Raw genomic sequence first — 16,875 nt, 5'->3', positions numbered from 1 at the left:
CTGAGTGTGAAGACTGAAGTAAAAAATTCTTAGGGTATAGTGGTCCTAGTGGATGATAGATTTTTAGGTTAGATATAACCATAAATTATTTCTTGTAAGTTATTTTTTTCTTGTAAGTTATTTTATAGTACATTTTATATAACAGAACTATGTTATTCTTATAATATCTTTTTGTAATTGCCATTTTCTTCACAGGAAACTCTGAGTACATTGGAATATGCTCATAGAGCAAAGAACATACTAAATAAGCCTGAAGTTAACCAGAAACTCACCAAAAGAGCTCTTATTAAGGTAATTGTGAATTTGGTAATTGTTAAAAGATTTGTTCATTTGCCTGTGGTAAGGCTTTTCATCTAATGATTTTAATTAATTACCTAATATATTAAAATGTATTTTTTTAAGATTTTATTTATTTGAGAAAGAATGAGAGCACGAGAGGGAAGAGGGTCAGAGGGAGAAGCAGACTCCCTGCTGAGCAGGGAGCCCGATGTGGGACTCGATCCCAGGACTCCAGGATCATGACCTGAGCCGAAGGCAGTCGCTTAACCAACTGAGCCACCCAGGCGCCCTTAAAATGTTTTTTCTAATGCTAATATGGTGACTTTACCAGCTCTATCAAGTCAGCAAAATTTGCAATTATTTACATTTACAAAATTTATTTATTTGTAGCTTTAGTGTATAATCACCATACATTAATGTGGTATTAGGGTATAATTTCCATAACACTCCTCCATTGTAAGCCTACAATGCAATGATTTTTAGTACATTTATAGAGCTGTGCAACATCACTATAATCTACTTAGGAAATTTCTATCACTATATGGTTCCTCTTTTCCCCTTTGCAGACAGTCAGCCAGCCACTGATGTACTTTTTGTCTGTAGATTTGCCCTTTCCAGACATTTCTTAAATGGAATCATGCAATATTTGATCTTTTGCATCTTTCATTTAGCATAACATTGGGGCTTCATCTATGTTGTACAATGTATCAATAGACTTTTTCTATTGCCAAATGGTATTCCATTAAATGGATAATAACACATTGTGTTTATCCATTCACCAGCCAATGGACATTTGGATTATTTCCAGTAATGCTGCTATGAACATTAGCATATAAATCTTTGTGTTGATGTATTTACAGTCTTCTTAGGTAGATACCTAGCAGTTTAATTTCTGTGTTGCTCAATAAGTTTATGTTTAACTCTTTAAGAAACTGCTTTCCAAAGTGGCTGTACCACTTTAAATTTTCATCAGCAGTGAATGTGTGAAGGTTGCAGTTTCTCCACATCCTCTCCAACACTTGTTATAGTCTCTTTTTAATGTTAGCCATTCTAATAAGTGTATAATTGTACCCTCCGTGTGGTTTTAATTAGCATTCCCCTAATGAATAATGATAATGAGCATCTTTTCACATGCTTGTTATCCATTTGTGTATCTTTTGTGAAAAGTCTATCCAAATTCTTTGCCCAGTTTTTAGTTGGTGTTATTCTTTTTTTTTTAAAGATTTTATTTATTTATTTGAGATAGAGAGTGAGAAAGAGAGCACAAGCTGTGCGGGGAGAGGGAAAGGGAGAAGCAGGCTTCCCGCTGAGCAGGGATCCCTCATGTGGGGCTCAATCCCAGGACCCTGGGATCATGACCTGAGCCAAACGCAGACGGTTAACTGGCTGAGCCACCCAGGTGTCCTTTATTATTAAGTTATAAAGAGTTGTTCATATCTTTCAGCTACAAGCCTTTATGAGATGATTTGTAAATACTTCCTCCCAGTCTGGCTTGTCTTCCTTTTCTTGGTGGTTTATTTTTTTTTTAATTGAAGTTTTCATTGAGATAATTGAGAGAAATAATACAGAAAGATCCTTAGCATATTTTGTTAAACTACAGTCAAGTATCACCACAGGGCTATTGACATTAATAACAGTCCATTCATCTTATTCCTCAGTTCTCCTTGTACTCATTTATGTGTGTGTGTATTTAGTTCTATACAATTTTGTCATGTGTAGGTTTGTGCATCAACCACCACAGTTAAGATACTGAGCAGTTCCATCCTCACAGGGGTCCCTCATATTGCCTTTTTATAATCGCTTCCTTCCCACTCTCACTTCCCCTCCCTCATCTTGGATACCTGTTAACCTGTGCTCTATATCTAAGCTCTTGCCATTTCAAAAATGTTATTGAATGGAATCATATAGTATGTAAACTTTCGAGATTGCATTTTTCACTACTACTCAGCAGAATTTTCTGGAGGTTCACCTGAGTTGCGCACATTGATAGATCTTTCCTTTTGAGTGCTAAGTAGTATTCCATGGTATGTATATATTATACATATAGTTTGTGTAACCATTTACCTGTTGAATGACATATGGGCTGATTTCAGTTTTTCACAATTACAAGTAGAACTGCTGTGAACATTTTGGTTATAGGTATCTGTGTAAACATAAATTTTCACTTTTCTGGAATAATTGCCCAAGCGTGTCAGTTGTTGGGTATGGTAACTGAATATTTAGTTTTTTTAGAGAACTGCCAAGCTGTTTCCCAGAGTGGCTGTACCATTTTATATTCCCACTAGCAATATAGGAGTGATCTAGTTACTCCACATATTCACCAGCATTTGGTGTTGTAACTATTTTTTATTTTAGGTATTATGATGAGTATAATAGGTGCTAAATATCTCACTGTGGTTTTAACTTGCATTTCTCTAATGGCTAATGGTTTGAGCATCTCTTCATGTGCTTATTTGCTATTTGCATATCCTCTTTGGTGAAATGTCTTTTCATGTCTTTAGGCCCATTTTCTAATTGGGTTTTTAATGTTTTTATTAAAAAAATTTTCGGGGGCGCCTGGGTGGCTCAGTTGGTTGGGCGACTGCCTTTGGCTCAGGTCATGATCCTGGAGTCCCTGGATCGAGTCCCGCATCGGGCTCCCTGCTCGGCGGGGAGTCTGCTTCTCCCTCTGACCCTCCCCCCTCTCATGTGCTCTCTCTCATTCTCTCGCTCTCAAATAAATAAAAATCTTAAAAAAAAAAAATAAATAAAAAAATAAAAAAATTTTCGGGGTGCCTGGGTCGCTCAGGTGGTTAAGCATCTGACTCTCGATTTTGGCTCAGGTCATGATCTCAGGGTCCTGGGATTAAGCCTCACGTAGGTCTGCTTTTCTCCCTCTCCCTCTGCACTCTCTCTCTGTCTCTCTCTCTCAAATAAATAAATCTTTGAAAAAAATTGGGGGAAGCTGCCTGGGTGGCTCAGTTGGTTGGGCGTCTGACTTGATTTCGGCTCAGGTCGTGACCTCAGTCGCAGGGTCATGAAATCAAGCTCCGAGTCAGACTCCAAGATGGGTGTGGAGCCTGCTTAAGATCTCTGTCTCCCTCTCCCTCCGCCCCCCACCTCTAAAAAAAAAAAAAAAAGAATTTATTTTTTTTATTTCTTTTTAGATTTATTTATTTTTATTTTGAAAGAGTGAGAATGAGAGAGAGAGAAAGTACATGAGAGGTGGGAGGGTTAGAGGGAGAAGCAGGCTCCTTGCTGAGCAGGGAGCCCGATGTGGGACTCGATCCCGGGACTCCAGGATCATGACCTGAGCCAAAGGCAGCCGCTTAACCAACTGAGCCACCCAGGCGCCCCTTATTTTTAAGTAATCTCTACACCCAGCGTGGGGCTTTGGACCTACAACCTGGAGATCATGAATCGCATGCTCCACTGAGCCAGCCAGGCTCCCTACTAATTGGATTTTTAAAAATTATTGTGGTTTGAAAGTTCTTAATATGTTTCAGATACTAGACCTTTGTCACAAATGTGGTTTGCAGTCATTTTCTCCTAGTCTGTAGTTTATCTCCTTTATATGGCCCTTTTTTTTAAAAGAATTTATTTAAGCTATTGAAAGACTCTATTCTAAACAGATTAATATTGAATGAAAAGTATGATTATGACTTTTATTTTTCATGCTTTAAAAACATAAAAGGGCTAAGTACATGTTTTATTTGTTAAATATCCTCCCCAAAATGAATGAAAAAAAAGTTAAATGCTAAATTGACACCTACAGTGTTCTTCTTGTGTAGGAATATACAGAAGAGATAGAGCGTCTGAAACGAGATCTTGCTGCAGCCCGTGAGAAAAATGGGGTGTACATTTCTGAAGAAAATTTTAGGTAAGACCTTGGTGCTGTGGAAATTAATTTCCAAGAATAATCATTTCCTGATAGCAAGGTGTTTGAAGTAAAATTTACTTATGTGACAGTAACTAAAATCTTTATATCTAGTGCTTCCTATAAATGCTTCTTTTTCTTTTGATATTAACAGGTAGTTATCAGTTAAAAATTTTTATATGGCTTTAATTTTAAATAATTATAGATTCACATGAAGTTGCAAGAAAAATACAGAGAGGTCCCATGTATTTTTCACTTGTTTTCCCTATTCATTATCTCTTGCATAACTTCAGTAAAACATCAATGGTGGTGTGTGTTGGGGTGCATATTGGGGTATGTGTGCAGGGAGTAGGAGGTATAATTGCTTTGTATATATACTTTAACTCATTTCTCCCATTTTTGCCCTTTATCTCACCCCTTCCTCCTCTGACACCTGATGCCTTTAAGTCCCAAGCCTTTCCTGGATTCTGTGGGTCCTATTTATACTCCATATTCCTGATTGCAGATACTTAGGTTATATCCTTCCCCATCTCTACTTTATGTGAGTTATAGTCCTTTGTCAGCTTGGTAGCTTCTCAAATTTTATATGTACACGTGCTTTTTTCCCCTCATAGGTAGGGATTCTCAGTTTCAAAATGGAGGTCACAAGAAGAATAGTCCATTTATAAAACAAGAACAAGGAATACATTTTTTTTGTATAATTTGTATTCATTACTTATTGACATTTAGGCATCATTATCATAGTGATAAATGGTAGAGGTGATGTGTAACTCCTACAGTTTTGTTAGAATAAGTTTTAAAGGAATTAGGAAAAAATACTAACTGTTAAACTCATATTAAACTTTATTTTAGAGCCATGAGTGGAAAACTAACTGTTCAAGAAGAACAGATTGTAGAATTGATTGAAAAAATTGGTGCCATTGAGGAGGAGCTAAATAGGGTAAGCATTTAAAACCGTATTGAATGAAAAAAAACCCAAAACAAAACAGTATTGTATGTTACATGAAAAGCGAATATTAAAAAAATTTCAGAACTTGAGGGACCTGATATTTTTTTAAGATTTTTAATTTATTTTTATTTTTTAAAGATTTTATTTTTTCTAAGTAATCTCTACACCCAACATGGGGCTTAAATTTATAGCCCTGAGATTAAGAGTTGCATGCTCCACTGATTGAGCCAGCCAGGCACCCCTAAAGATTTTTTATTTTTTAAGTAATATCTACACCCAATGTGGGGCTTGAACTTAACATCCCTGAAACCCTGAGATCAGGAGTCTCATGCTCTACTGACTGAGCCAGCCAGGCACCACCCCCCGCCTTTTATAACATTCTTTTAATTTGTTCTAAGTCTTTGAAATCCCATGTGTGCTTCATCTATATATCTCAGTTCAGACAAGCCACTGTTTTTTTTTTAAAATAGGCTTCATGCCCATCGTGGGGCTTGAACTCACAACCCTGAGATCGAGTCACATGTCCTACCGACTGAGCCAGCCGGGCGCCCCCCGCCCGATATTTTTTAAGATTTTTTTTCCTTGCTGACTCATACTAAAATTAAGTTGTATCATAATTTTACTGTAATCAACGATGAAGGAACTGTCTATTTTGACACATTAAGGCAGCATTATAAGAAATTAACTGCATTGTGCGGTTTTATTGTTAAAGCTAAATAATGCTGAGACATTTTCATTACCGTGTGTATCAGATGAGGGAATGCAGATCTTAGGAGAAACCAGATGTTGAATAACTAAGGTGGAGAGACGTGACCTTTCTATGCCACGCTCACATTGTCAGTGTTGAAAGGGACCTGAAGAGCTAACACCACTACACTAACCTGGTATTTAATCTCAAAATTTTTAATGACTTTACAGGAAGAGACCAGATACCATATAAAATGCGCTAACCTACCTGGTGACTTGTTAACAACTTCTCACAGCTTTTGCATGGAAATAATTTGTTTGATTCTTCTATTATATTATGGACTAGCCATAAGTTTGGTTTTTTTATTTCCTGTTTTCTATAAAGTAAGTTTAACCACACCCATTGTTTGTTATCTTCATTTAGGAAAAAAACACTTTTTTTTTTTTTAAGATTTTATTTATTTATTTGAGAGAGCAAGAGAGGGAGCAAGCACAAGCAGGTGGTGGGGCAGGGGGAGAGGGAGAAATAGACTCACTGTTGAGCAGGAAGCCTGATGCAGAGCTTGATCCCAGGAAGGCAGAGGCTTAAATCTTAAAAAATGTTTAAATGTTATATTTAGGTTACAGAGTTATTTATGGACAATAAAAATGAACTTGACCAGTGTAAGTCTGACCTGCAAAATAAGACACAGGAACTTGAAACCACTCAAAAACATTTACAAGAAACTAAATTACAGCTTGCTGAAGAAGAGTATATTACATCAGCTTTGGAAAGTACTGAGGAGAAACTTCATGATGCTGCTAGCAGGGTTTGTCTTTTGTTTTGATTTGTATTTGCATTAAAGAAATTAGAGAATGGGTAGAAGTAACTTTCTTTGCTTAAGCATTAACTGTGAAATTCTATTTATCCACCCCAAATGATATTTCTGTCAATTTAAAGAACATTATTTTACTATTTCATAGGAATTTTCCTCACTAGAATTTCCGACTTAAGGAAAAAACCATTCCTGAAGTTTTGTAAATAGAAAATAATTTTATTGTACCTTGGGGACATTGAGAACAATGATGCAATACTTTCCCCTTTGGTCATGATTGGAACTAATCAGTCATAAAGAATTTAGCACCTTCTAATGGTGGGAGATGGTGAAAGAATTGTTTATTAGGTGCATGTTAGAGGAAATAGTAACACATAATAGAAAAATTTATGAGGAAGTGTAATTACTATATTAGGTTGGCAAAATCCCTTTCCTTGCCTAGATTGCTAGATGAGGGGAAATTCCTGGGCAACTGGATAAATTAGCATGAATTGAAAATGTGTTCTGATACAATATCTAAAACTTACTAGTTCTCATCAGGAGAAATCCTTCTGTAGCACAGATATTTTCATTAGACTGTTCTGTCATATCCATCTTATCAACATTTATTTTAAAAAATTATATATAGTTGCTTACCACAGTTGAAGAAACTACAAAAGATGTATCTGGTCTCCATTCCAAACTGGATCGTAAGAAGGCAGTCGATCAGCACAATGCAGCAGCTCAGGATATTTTTGGCAAAAACCTGAATAGTCTGTTTAGTAACATGGAAGAATTAATTAAGGATAACAGCTCAAAACAAAAGGCCATGCTAGAGACTCACAAGACTTTGTTTGGTAAGTTCAAGCATTTCTAATTAGTCTTTGTGTGATTAGTGTGAGACTAATTTCAAAACTGATCATTTACTATCTTAAAAAACTCAGGGGACCATGTCACTAGTCCCCTCCAGTGCACACACTATCTGTCAGACTAGGGATTATCTTTTACTGCCTTTGAATTAAAACAAATCGTAGCTGGGTTTGGTTTTTTTTTTTTTCCTGTTTTCTATAAAGTAAGTTTAACCACACCCATTGTTTGTTATCTTCATTTAGGGAAAAAAACACTTTTTTTTTTTTAAGATTTTATTTATTTATTTGAGAGAGCAAGAGAGTGAGCAAGCACAAGCAGGTGGCAGGGCAGAGGGAGAGGGAGAAATAGACTCACTGCTGAGCAGGAAGCCTGATGCAGAGCTCGATCCCAGGAAGGCAGAGGCTTAACCATCTGAGCCACCTACGTGCCCAGAGAAAAAAACTCTTAAATATTAGTTTTTTATTTTTTTTAATGTTTTATTTATTTATTCATGAGAGTCAGAGAGAGAGAGGCCGAAGAAGAGGGAGAAGCAGGCTTCCCATGGAGCAGGGAGCCCGATGGGCTCGATCCCAGGACCCTGGGATCATGACCTGAGCCGAAGGCAGACACTTAACCATCTGAGCCAGCCAGGCGCCCCTCTTAAATATTAGTTTTTTAATGTGAAAGTATTATCTTTAATATAGAAAACGTGTAAGATACAGAAATGTAAAAATTTGTAAAAATCACCTAGAGTCTAGTTGCTCTAAGCCAACCACTCTTGTTTGGTTTATTAATTTTATAACCTCTTTTACCTATTACAATACTGTGATTACCTGTAGCTGGAGATCACAATGATTCTTGGTTTACTGTGAACTATAGTGATGGGTCTGATAAACTAACAAATATGACATGTGCTTGCAGAATACTCTAGAACATAAATAATTTATATTTGAAATGTTTCCTAGCTGATGTAATGATCCAATTATTTTAAGCTTATTTGTTACTACAAACTGCCACAAGGATATAATTTTCTCAACCTCTTTAAAGTACTTCTAACTGTATTAATATATTTATGTCAAAGTTTGTATCTTTTTTCTTTTTGGTATAGGTAACCTGCTGTCTTCCAGTGTCTCTGCATTAGACACAATTACTACAACAGCACTTGGATCTCTCACAGCTGTTCCAGAAAATGTGTCTATACGTGTTTCTCAGATTTCTAATATGATATTAAAAGAACAATCATTAGCAGCAGAAAGTAAAACTGTACTTCAGACATTGATTGTTAGTAAATCTCTTTAAGTATTTTTCAAGTGTTACTTTGCTAAGTCTTCAAAAACAATGTTAACTGCTCTTTCATTTTAAGCTTTACAAAACATGGTTATAAACATCACTTTAAGAGTAGATTTTTATACATATATAGATATATATATATATATATATTTTAAAGATTTTATTTGAGAGAGAGCATGAGCTGGGTGAAGGGCAGAGGGAGAAGCAGACTCCCTCCTGAGAGGAGAGCCCGAAGTGGGACTCAATCCCGGGACCCTGGGATTGTGACCTGAGCCAAAGGCAGAATCTTAATTGATTGAGCCACCCAGGTGCCCCAGATTTTATTTATATATATGTATATATAAATATATATTCTTTAAGATTTTTATTTATTTGAAAAAGATTCATTTTTGGGTACCTGGGTGGCGCAGTTGGTTAAGCAACTGCCTTCAGCTCAGGTCATGATCCTGGAGTCCCGGGATCGAGTCCCGCATAGGGTTCCCTGCTTGGCAGGGAGTCTGCTTCTCCCTCTGACCCTCCCCTCTCTCATGTGCTCTTTCTCTCAAATAAAGAAATAAAATCTTAAAAAAAAAAGATTTATTTTTAATGTTTTTATTTTTATTTATTTGAGAGAGAAAGAGTGTGCACTTGAGAGAGCACGGTGGGGAGGAGGGACAGAGGGAGAGGGAGACGCAGACTCCCTGCGGAGCAGGAAGCCTGATGCAGGGCTTGATCCCAGGACCCAGGGATCATGACCTGAGCCAAAGGCAGACGCCTAACCGAGTGAGCCACCCAGGTGCCCCCCAGATATATATATTTCTTTTTAAATTTTTTAAAAAAATATGATTTTTATTTTATCTTTTTTAAAGATTTTATTTATTTGTTGGAGAGAGAGACAGAGAACGCAAGCAGGGGGAGCGGCAGACAGGGAGAAGCAGGCTCCCAGCTGAGCAAGGAGCCGGATGCGGGATCCCCTGGATCATGACCTGAGATGAAGGCAGTAGCTTAACTGACTGAGCCACCCAGGCACCCCCCAGATTTATATTTTTAAAAGCAAATCTCTCCACTGTTTTGTTCTCCCAGAAAGATTAACTTCCAAATGCATATGACCAACCTTTGACACTTTTTTCACTAGCATCTTGTAACATTAAGAGCAGGAGTTAATAAGCCTGATAATTAGAAAGGACAGGTTTAGCACCAGGTGAATTCAGGGGACCCACGAGTTGGTCGTTGGCTCAGAAATTAGTAAATCATCTTTTCCTCAAGGGTTCTGGAATGGTAATGCTGATGTTAAAGTTGACCCAACCAGAGGGGATATAAGTTGGTTAATTTTTTTTTTAAAGATTTAATTTGAGAGAGCGAGAAAGAGAGAGTACATGAGGGGGGAGAGTTAGAGGGAGAAGCAGGCTCCTCGCTGAGCGGGGAGCCCGATGTGGGACTCGATCCCGGGACTCCAGGATCATGACCTGAGCCGAAGGCAGTCGCTTAACCAACTGAGCCACCCAGGAGTCCCTAAGTTGGTTAATTTTAAAATTATGGTAATACCAAGAAGTGCAAGAAAAAAAAACTGCTAGAATTCTAGGAACACATATGACAATTTATGGGGTCAGATCTGTGTGATCAAGCCCTTCTTAACTGTAAGGCTCCTTTTCATAGTTCTATAGAAGCCACCCATCCAATTACGCTAGTATTACCTCCTTCATAGCTGATTTGAATAATACTCTTATTTGTAATTGTATGATTTGCCCAGGAAGTCCTTGGCCATATCTCTTTTCTTCTTTACTTAGGCTCTCTGCCTCCCCTTTTGAGTCTAACAATATTTGTTGAACATTTTCCAAGTAAATAACTACAAATGTTAGTTGACACTGCCTAGATGCAGTGCTTATATGACCCTATTTGATAGATTTCTTCAGTCACCCAAATTTGACAAAGTTAATAGAGGCTCAGTTGGTACTTTTAGGAAATTGATTCATGCACTAAATGCAAGACTGTATTTATTGATGTGTTCCTGCCAAGTTCTCTGCCACCTTGTAAACACTGCTGGAGTCAAGAGAGATGATTGCTTCTCCCACAGGATGAGTTGAAATGATGATAGCTTTTCCTTCCCAAAGAATGCCACTAGCCTTTTCCTTTCATTCCTCACTAATTGTTTCTGTTAGAGTTTCTCACCCTACCCAAGTGAAGGGAACTTTAAGGTCACAGTTTTTCCCTTTTTGTAAAAATTACCAATCCAAAAAAAAAAAAAAAATTCCCAGTCTACATTCTCAACTCTGTATATACCTCGACAAGAACAAGAACCTTGACAAGTTCTTCAGCTACAATAGGATATAAGTCACCAGGTCTTCAGAGTTTAATACTTCCAGCTCAGAGCCTACCTTTGAAGGCTATTTGGTCTCAGCCTTTCTGACTTATTTGAAATTAATTTTGTTAAAATGTACTTATCCAGTTTTTTTTTTAAATTCCCTTTATTTGCAATGCTGATATCTTATCAAATGATTGTTGTTTTCCCCTCTTCTGAATTCTTTGGACTTCTGTTGCATTGGACTGTTAAGAATCTGTCGAACACTACATGACCATTTCTTAATTACTGTAGGTAGAATTAAGTAACATGAATATAAACTCTAGAAACAAATAGGCTCTATAGACTATAAAGATTAGAGAATGGAAACTTAGGATTTCACTATGCATGTGTTAAAGTATTTTAAGATACTGTCATTTAACCAGCCAGGTTTATGGAAGTGAAAATATTCTTTTTAACCAGGATGTACTTAAGACTGACCTTCTAAATTCACTGGAAACGGTTTTATCCCCCACGATGGTGTTTATACTGAAAATCAACAGTCAACTAAAGCATCTTTTCAAGACTTCATTGACAGTGGCTAGTAAGGTAACAAGTGTTATGTTCTTAATTTCTCAAAATCATATTGTTTTTTAAGAAAGAAATTTTATATATCTGTGGCCATATCTGTATACATGCAAAGCCATGGGTTGTGAATGGGAATGTGGAGGAGAGAGGATATAGGATGCTCGCTGCCATTGATGTGATCAACAGAATCCTGGCTAAGAAAAATGAGAGAATGATCTTCAGGATAAGTGTGTGTTTACATAGTAGCATATACATGTAGCATGCTACCTTGAGTGGGTGAAGAAGATACGCATATCCAGGTATACATGCATATGCATATGCACATCTGCCTAAATATGCATAAAATATCTCTGGAAGTATTTAAAAATGATAGTAGTCTTCTCCCAGAGGTGAGAGTGGAACTGGGGCTCCAGGGGCTGGAGAGGGAAGACTTTTCTCTGCATACAGTTTTCTTGCTTGGATGTGTTCTATTTTGTATGTGTTCAACAAACAAAGAAACTAAAATATGTTTTTTTAATTAAAAGAAAGAAACTAACTTTTTCCTTCAAAGGTAGAAGATCAGAAAAAGGAAATGGATAGCTTTCTCGGTACACTGTGTAACAAGCTACATGAACTACAAGAAAATACAGTTTCTTCCTTGGCTGAATCACAGAAGCTATGTGAAAACTTAACTGAAGACCTGAAGACAATAAAAAAAATCCATTCACAGGTATCTCATTTAGGTGATTTGGGGAGCATAAAAAGGAAGTTTTGTTATCTTTAACTTGATAATCCCTGTTATGTAATCTGAATGCTAATACTAATCTCATTAGTAGAACAATTTAGAAACCGGAAAATGCCATAGCCACTCTTGCTTACAAAAGTAATACAAAATAATTAAGAATACTTTTCTTGACCAGTTAATATTTTAGGATTTGCTACATTTAGAACCCTGTGCTAAAGCACTATAAGACAAACAGGAGGGGCGCCTGGGTGGCTCAGTCAATTAAGCATCCAACTCCTGATCTTGGCTCAAGTCATGATCTCGTGGTTGTGAAATTGAGCCCCACGTCAGGCTCTGCACTCATAGGGGAGTCTGCTTGAGAGTCTCTGTCTTCCTCTCCCTCCCCCTCTGCCCCTCTCCCTGCTCAAGCTCTCTCTCTCCCTCAAATAAATAATAAAATCTTAAGAAAAAATAAAGACAAGACCTTCCTTTCATCATACCAAGACGAAAGATAAAGCTAGAGAAACTTTTGGGAGTGTAATTAGAAGAAAATGGTTATAGTATTTACAATGAATACGTATCTACATTATAACTTGATAAATTGTTTTTTTCCTAGGGTAACATGGATAGTTATTCTCTTTCAGAAACTGTATGCTGTCTCATACTATTTCTGTCTCATCGATGTCAGACATTTAGATTATAGCAAATTAATACAATTTTTTTTTTTTGAAAGAGAGAGAGTGCATGGATGCCCGTGGTGGGGGGAAGGGCAGAGGCAGAGGCAGAGGGTGAGAGAGAATCTTAAGCAGGCTCCACACTGGGTTCCATGCAGGGCTCTATTTCATGACCCTGAGATCATGACCTGCGCTGAAACCAAGAGTCAGATGCTTAACCAACTAAGCCACCCAGGTGCCCCAATTAATACAGTTCTTAATTTTAATTGATTGTAAATGTAATTCATGACTTACCTTCCTCCATGTAAGCTGTTTCTCAGTTCATGACCAAAACCAAACCTCCAAACCAGGGAAGTCATAATCTGTAAAGATCAGATAAATGGAAAACAACTCCTCGTATTCCTATGGCCTGAGTAATGAGTGTAAAGTTTTATTAAATGAGGCTAATTATTACATGACAGAACTCTTTGGTCAATAAAACTATTGACATGATTTAGTGAGTAATAGAGGTTTCTTTTTCTTTGGAAGTAAGGGAGGGGGAATTCATATCCATGTCATCCAAAATGAGAAAGGCAACAAATCCAAGATTTTTAGGCAAGAGTTAGAGCAACTTTGAAGTAAGAGTATTTGTTTCCGTAATTGATAAGCATGAAACTTTTTGGAGAAAGGATTAACATCAAAATAGTAAAACTGATAGTTAACATTTCCTGAGCCTCTTACTATGTGCTTATTCCTGTCATCAATATAGATGCAGGTTCTATTACTATCCTAGTTTTCTAATGAGGAAACCAGGGCTTTGAAAGCATGCAAGAGTATTTAGATCCTCTGAGAGTAGTAGTGGTGAAATGCATCCACTTTTTGAGTTGCTGTTTCTAGAACATATTCTTGCAATTTGAAATTGTAGCAGTTTCTCATACCTCTGCATCAACCTGTCTATAACTTTTTAGGTATATGTTCTAAGGTAGATCAACTTTTTATATACTAGCTGTTTTGAAATGTTTAAATTGATAAGCAGCTGTTTAAAAACAAGCAAAACACCTATGATCCAGAAAGTATTTTAACATGATTTGACTTCTTTGGCTTTACAGAAGTTCTGTTTCTCAGGTGTTCTAGAACTTGAAATTAGCACTAACAAAACAATTAGAAACACCTATCTACATGTAGATAAATCTGATAATACCTGCATTTTCCTCTACTTTGAGACAAGTAAAAATACTGACAGCCTTTATTCATAATCAGTCTTGGATACGTACTGTCAGCTGATGTGTATTTTAGAGATGTTGGTCGACCTAATGGACTGAACAGTGAATAAGAATGCTGGATGCATGTTCAGCTCTTTCTTGGCCTTTAGCGTAGCTTCTTCATTTTATAAGTTTAAATCCCTATCATGTTGTGTGCCTTATAAGAACTTGTTTTTAAAGATGCCGAGTATGAGCAAAGGTAAAATTATATTTTATTAATATTATCCATCTAGATTCTGTAAAATGTTTCAGCTTAAGTAATTACTACTATTTTTGGACTGCTTGACCCATCTGATTATCAGCATTACTTTTCTAGTAGTGTTATCAGTTAAGAAGCAACTGGTGCTCTATACCTGTCAAAGTGGTTCTCCTAGCATAAGGTGACATCTTGGTGTATTTGCTTAGTTTTGAGGTACACTGAAAGTAATTTGTTACTAAATAGTAGTTAAGATAGCAAAATTTGCTAATTGTTTACTTTTTAAAAAATTCCTTTAATATTATCCTTTTAATATCAGTTACACTGCTTTCCTCTATGGGTGAGAAGTGGAATTAAAGTTCTCTTGTTAAGAATTTGTTTAATTCCCAGCTATGGGACAATACTTCGTGTCAATATTAGAGGAAAAGTTCAGGTGTCGTAATTTCAACTCTTCCTCTCCCACACCTTTCTTATAGGAACTTTGCCAGTTACTCAATCTTTGGGCAGAGAGATTCTGTGCCTTGGAGGAAAAGTGTGAAAACATCCAGAAACCACTTAGTAGCGTCCAAGAAAATACAGAACAGTAAGCAGTTTTTAATCCTCTTTAACTTTTCAGGCGCCTGGGTGGCTCAGTCGTTAAGCGTCTGCCTTTGGCTCAGGTCATGATCCCAGGGTCCTGGGATCGAGCCCAGCGTCGAGCTCCCTGCTCGGTGGGAAGCCTGCTTCTCCCTCTCCCACTCCCCCTGCTTGTGTTCCCTCTCTCACTGTCTCTCTCTCTGTTGAAAAATAATAAATAAAATCTTAAAAAAAAAATTCTCTTTAACTTTTCTCTGCCTGAAATTATTTCAGAATAGACAGCTTCAAACAGTACAAATAATATTATCAATCAACCCGATTTCTCATTTAACATTTTATGTTAGTTTTCTCATTCTCATTCCCTTTCTTTCGCCCCAGCCCCTCTTAATATTTCACATAGAGATACCTTTTCTGAACTAGCTGTGCATAGGTTGCGTCCATAATGCTCACTTTCTCCTACTAAATACTTCAGTCTGTATTTCCTAAAAATAAGGATATTCTCTTATATTACCATAATACAATTATTTTAAATCAGAAAATTAATATTGGTAACTTCTATTACCTAGTATTACAGACAAATTTTGCCAGTTGTTTCACTGATGTCCTTTATAAGAAAAAAAGATTTTCTTCCTGCTCTAGGATTTAATCTAGGATCACACATTGCATTTGATTGTCATGTCTCTTAAATCTCCTTTAATCTGGAGTAGTTTCATAGTGTTTGTCTTTTATGACCTTTGTTTTTTCAACAGCATAGAATATTTATTTAGTACAGTGTCCCTCAGTTGGGGTTGGCATTCATGATTAATTGGAATTTCTCTGTAGCTCCTTTCAAGATATTTTTCTTTGCCTTTAGTTTTTGGAGGTTTGATTATATTGTGTCGTCTTATGTATTTCTTTGAGGTTATCCTGTTTGGATTTACTCAGCTTCTTGAATCTGTACACTTACACCTCTCACCAATTATGGAAATTTTCATCCATTATTTGAATGTTTTTCAGCTCTATATTCTTTCTCCTCTGCTTCTAGGACTTTGATGACACAAATGTTAGATCTTTTGTTGTGGTCCCATAGGTCTCTGAGGCTATAGATAGTTTATTTTCTCTTTGTTGTTCAGATTGAGTAAATTTTATGAACTGTCTTCATGTTCCTTTGTCATCTCTAACCTACTGTAGAACCCATTCAGTGAGGTGTTTTATTTCAGTCATTGGGTTTTTCAGTTTTTTAATTTTCATTTCCTTCTTTTTTAATCTCTCTTATTCCTTTGCTAAGATTTTATTTTTTCCAAAAGTGTTTTAATTGCTCATTGAAACATTTTTGTATGGCTGCTCTAAAATCCTTGACAGATTATTCCAACATCCGAATTATCTCAGCGTTGGCACCTGTTGTCTTTTCTCATTCAAGTTGTGATTTTCCGGAATGGTTTTGATTGTGTCTTGAACATTTTGATTATTATGTTAGGAGATTCAGAATCCTATTTAAGTTTTCTTTTTTGGCAGGCATTCACTTTTGTTTAGGTTTAATGTGAAGGCCCTGGCCCAGTTTTGTGAGCTTTGGTTCCAAAGACAATTTTATTTTCAGAGCCCTTGCATTCTAATATGCTTCGTTTGGTGCTACCGGTATGAAAAAAATTTGTATTCTGCTTTTGATAGATGAAATGTTCTATACAGGTCAGTTAGGTCTATTGATGGTATTATTTGGGTCATCTGTATCCTTACTGAGTTTCTGCCTATTTGTTCTATCAGTTACTAAGAGAGGGGTGTTAATCTCCAATTACAATTTTAGATTTATCTATTTCTCATCAATTTTATCAGTTTTTGCTGCATATATGTGATGCTCTGTTGTTAGATGCATACACATTTAGTGTTGATATGTTTTGGAGAACTGACTGCTTTATCATCATGTAATGTCCCATTTTATCCCTGATAATCTTCCTTGTTC

At 36.6% G+C, this 16,875-nt stretch overlaps 1 protein-coding gene and 1 long non-coding RNA gene across 3 annotated transcripts in view; one reads left to right on the top strand and one right to left on the bottom strand.

The window, feature by feature from the left end:
- KIF11 (kinesin family member 11) overlaps positions 1 to 16,875 on the top strand; it is a 44,090-nt gene that overhangs the window by 14,233 nt on the left and 12,982 nt on the right. Inside the window, exons 9-17 of the mRNA XM_028098435.2 lie at positions 196 to 291; positions 4,050 to 4,138; positions 4,988 to 5,075; positions 6,392 to 6,580; positions 7,215 to 7,422; positions 8,523 to 8,695; positions 11,445 to 11,570; positions 12,100 to 12,258; positions 14,840 to 14,946. Coding sequence (XP_027954236.1) covers positions 196 to 291; positions 4,050 to 4,138; positions 4,988 to 5,075; positions 6,392 to 6,580; positions 7,215 to 7,422; positions 8,523 to 8,695; positions 11,445 to 11,570; positions 12,100 to 12,258; positions 14,840 to 14,946 — 1,235 coding nt within the window. The remainder of the gene's footprint in view (positions 1 to 195; positions 292 to 4,049; positions 4,139 to 4,987; positions 5,076 to 6,391; positions 6,581 to 7,214; positions 7,423 to 8,522; positions 8,696 to 11,444; positions 11,571 to 12,099; positions 12,259 to 14,839; positions 14,947 to 16,875) is intronic.
- LOC148162153 (uncharacterized) overlaps positions 6,253 to 16,875 on the bottom strand; it is a 43,984-nt gene continuing 33,361 nt past the window's right edge. Inside the window, exons 4-6 of one of the 2 annotated variants that reach the window (XR_015767141.1) lie at positions 13,221 to 13,288; positions 7,223 to 7,340; positions 6,253 to 6,362 (exon numbers count right to left, since the gene is read on the bottom strand). This is a non-coding gene — a long non-coding RNA (uncharacterized LOC148162153). Of the gene's footprint in view, positions 6,363 to 6,386; positions 7,341 to 13,220; positions 13,289 to 16,875 lie in introns of those variants that run through there. The other variant, XR_015767140.1, reaches the window with a different exon arrangement.

This window comes from Eumetopias jubatus, unplaced genomic scaffold (assembly GCF_037043125.1).
Source record: "Eumetopias jubatus isolate StellerSeaLion01/CBP00866 unplaced genomic scaffold, mEumJub1_p1.0 scaffold_17, whole genome shotgun sequence".
Classification (NCBI taxonomy): Eukaryota; Metazoa; Chordata; class Mammalia; order Carnivora; family Otariidae; genus Eumetopias; species Eumetopias jubatus.
The sequence above is the reverse complement of the archived record's forward strand: the minus strand, read 5'-3'. Positions and strand labels throughout refer to the sequence as shown.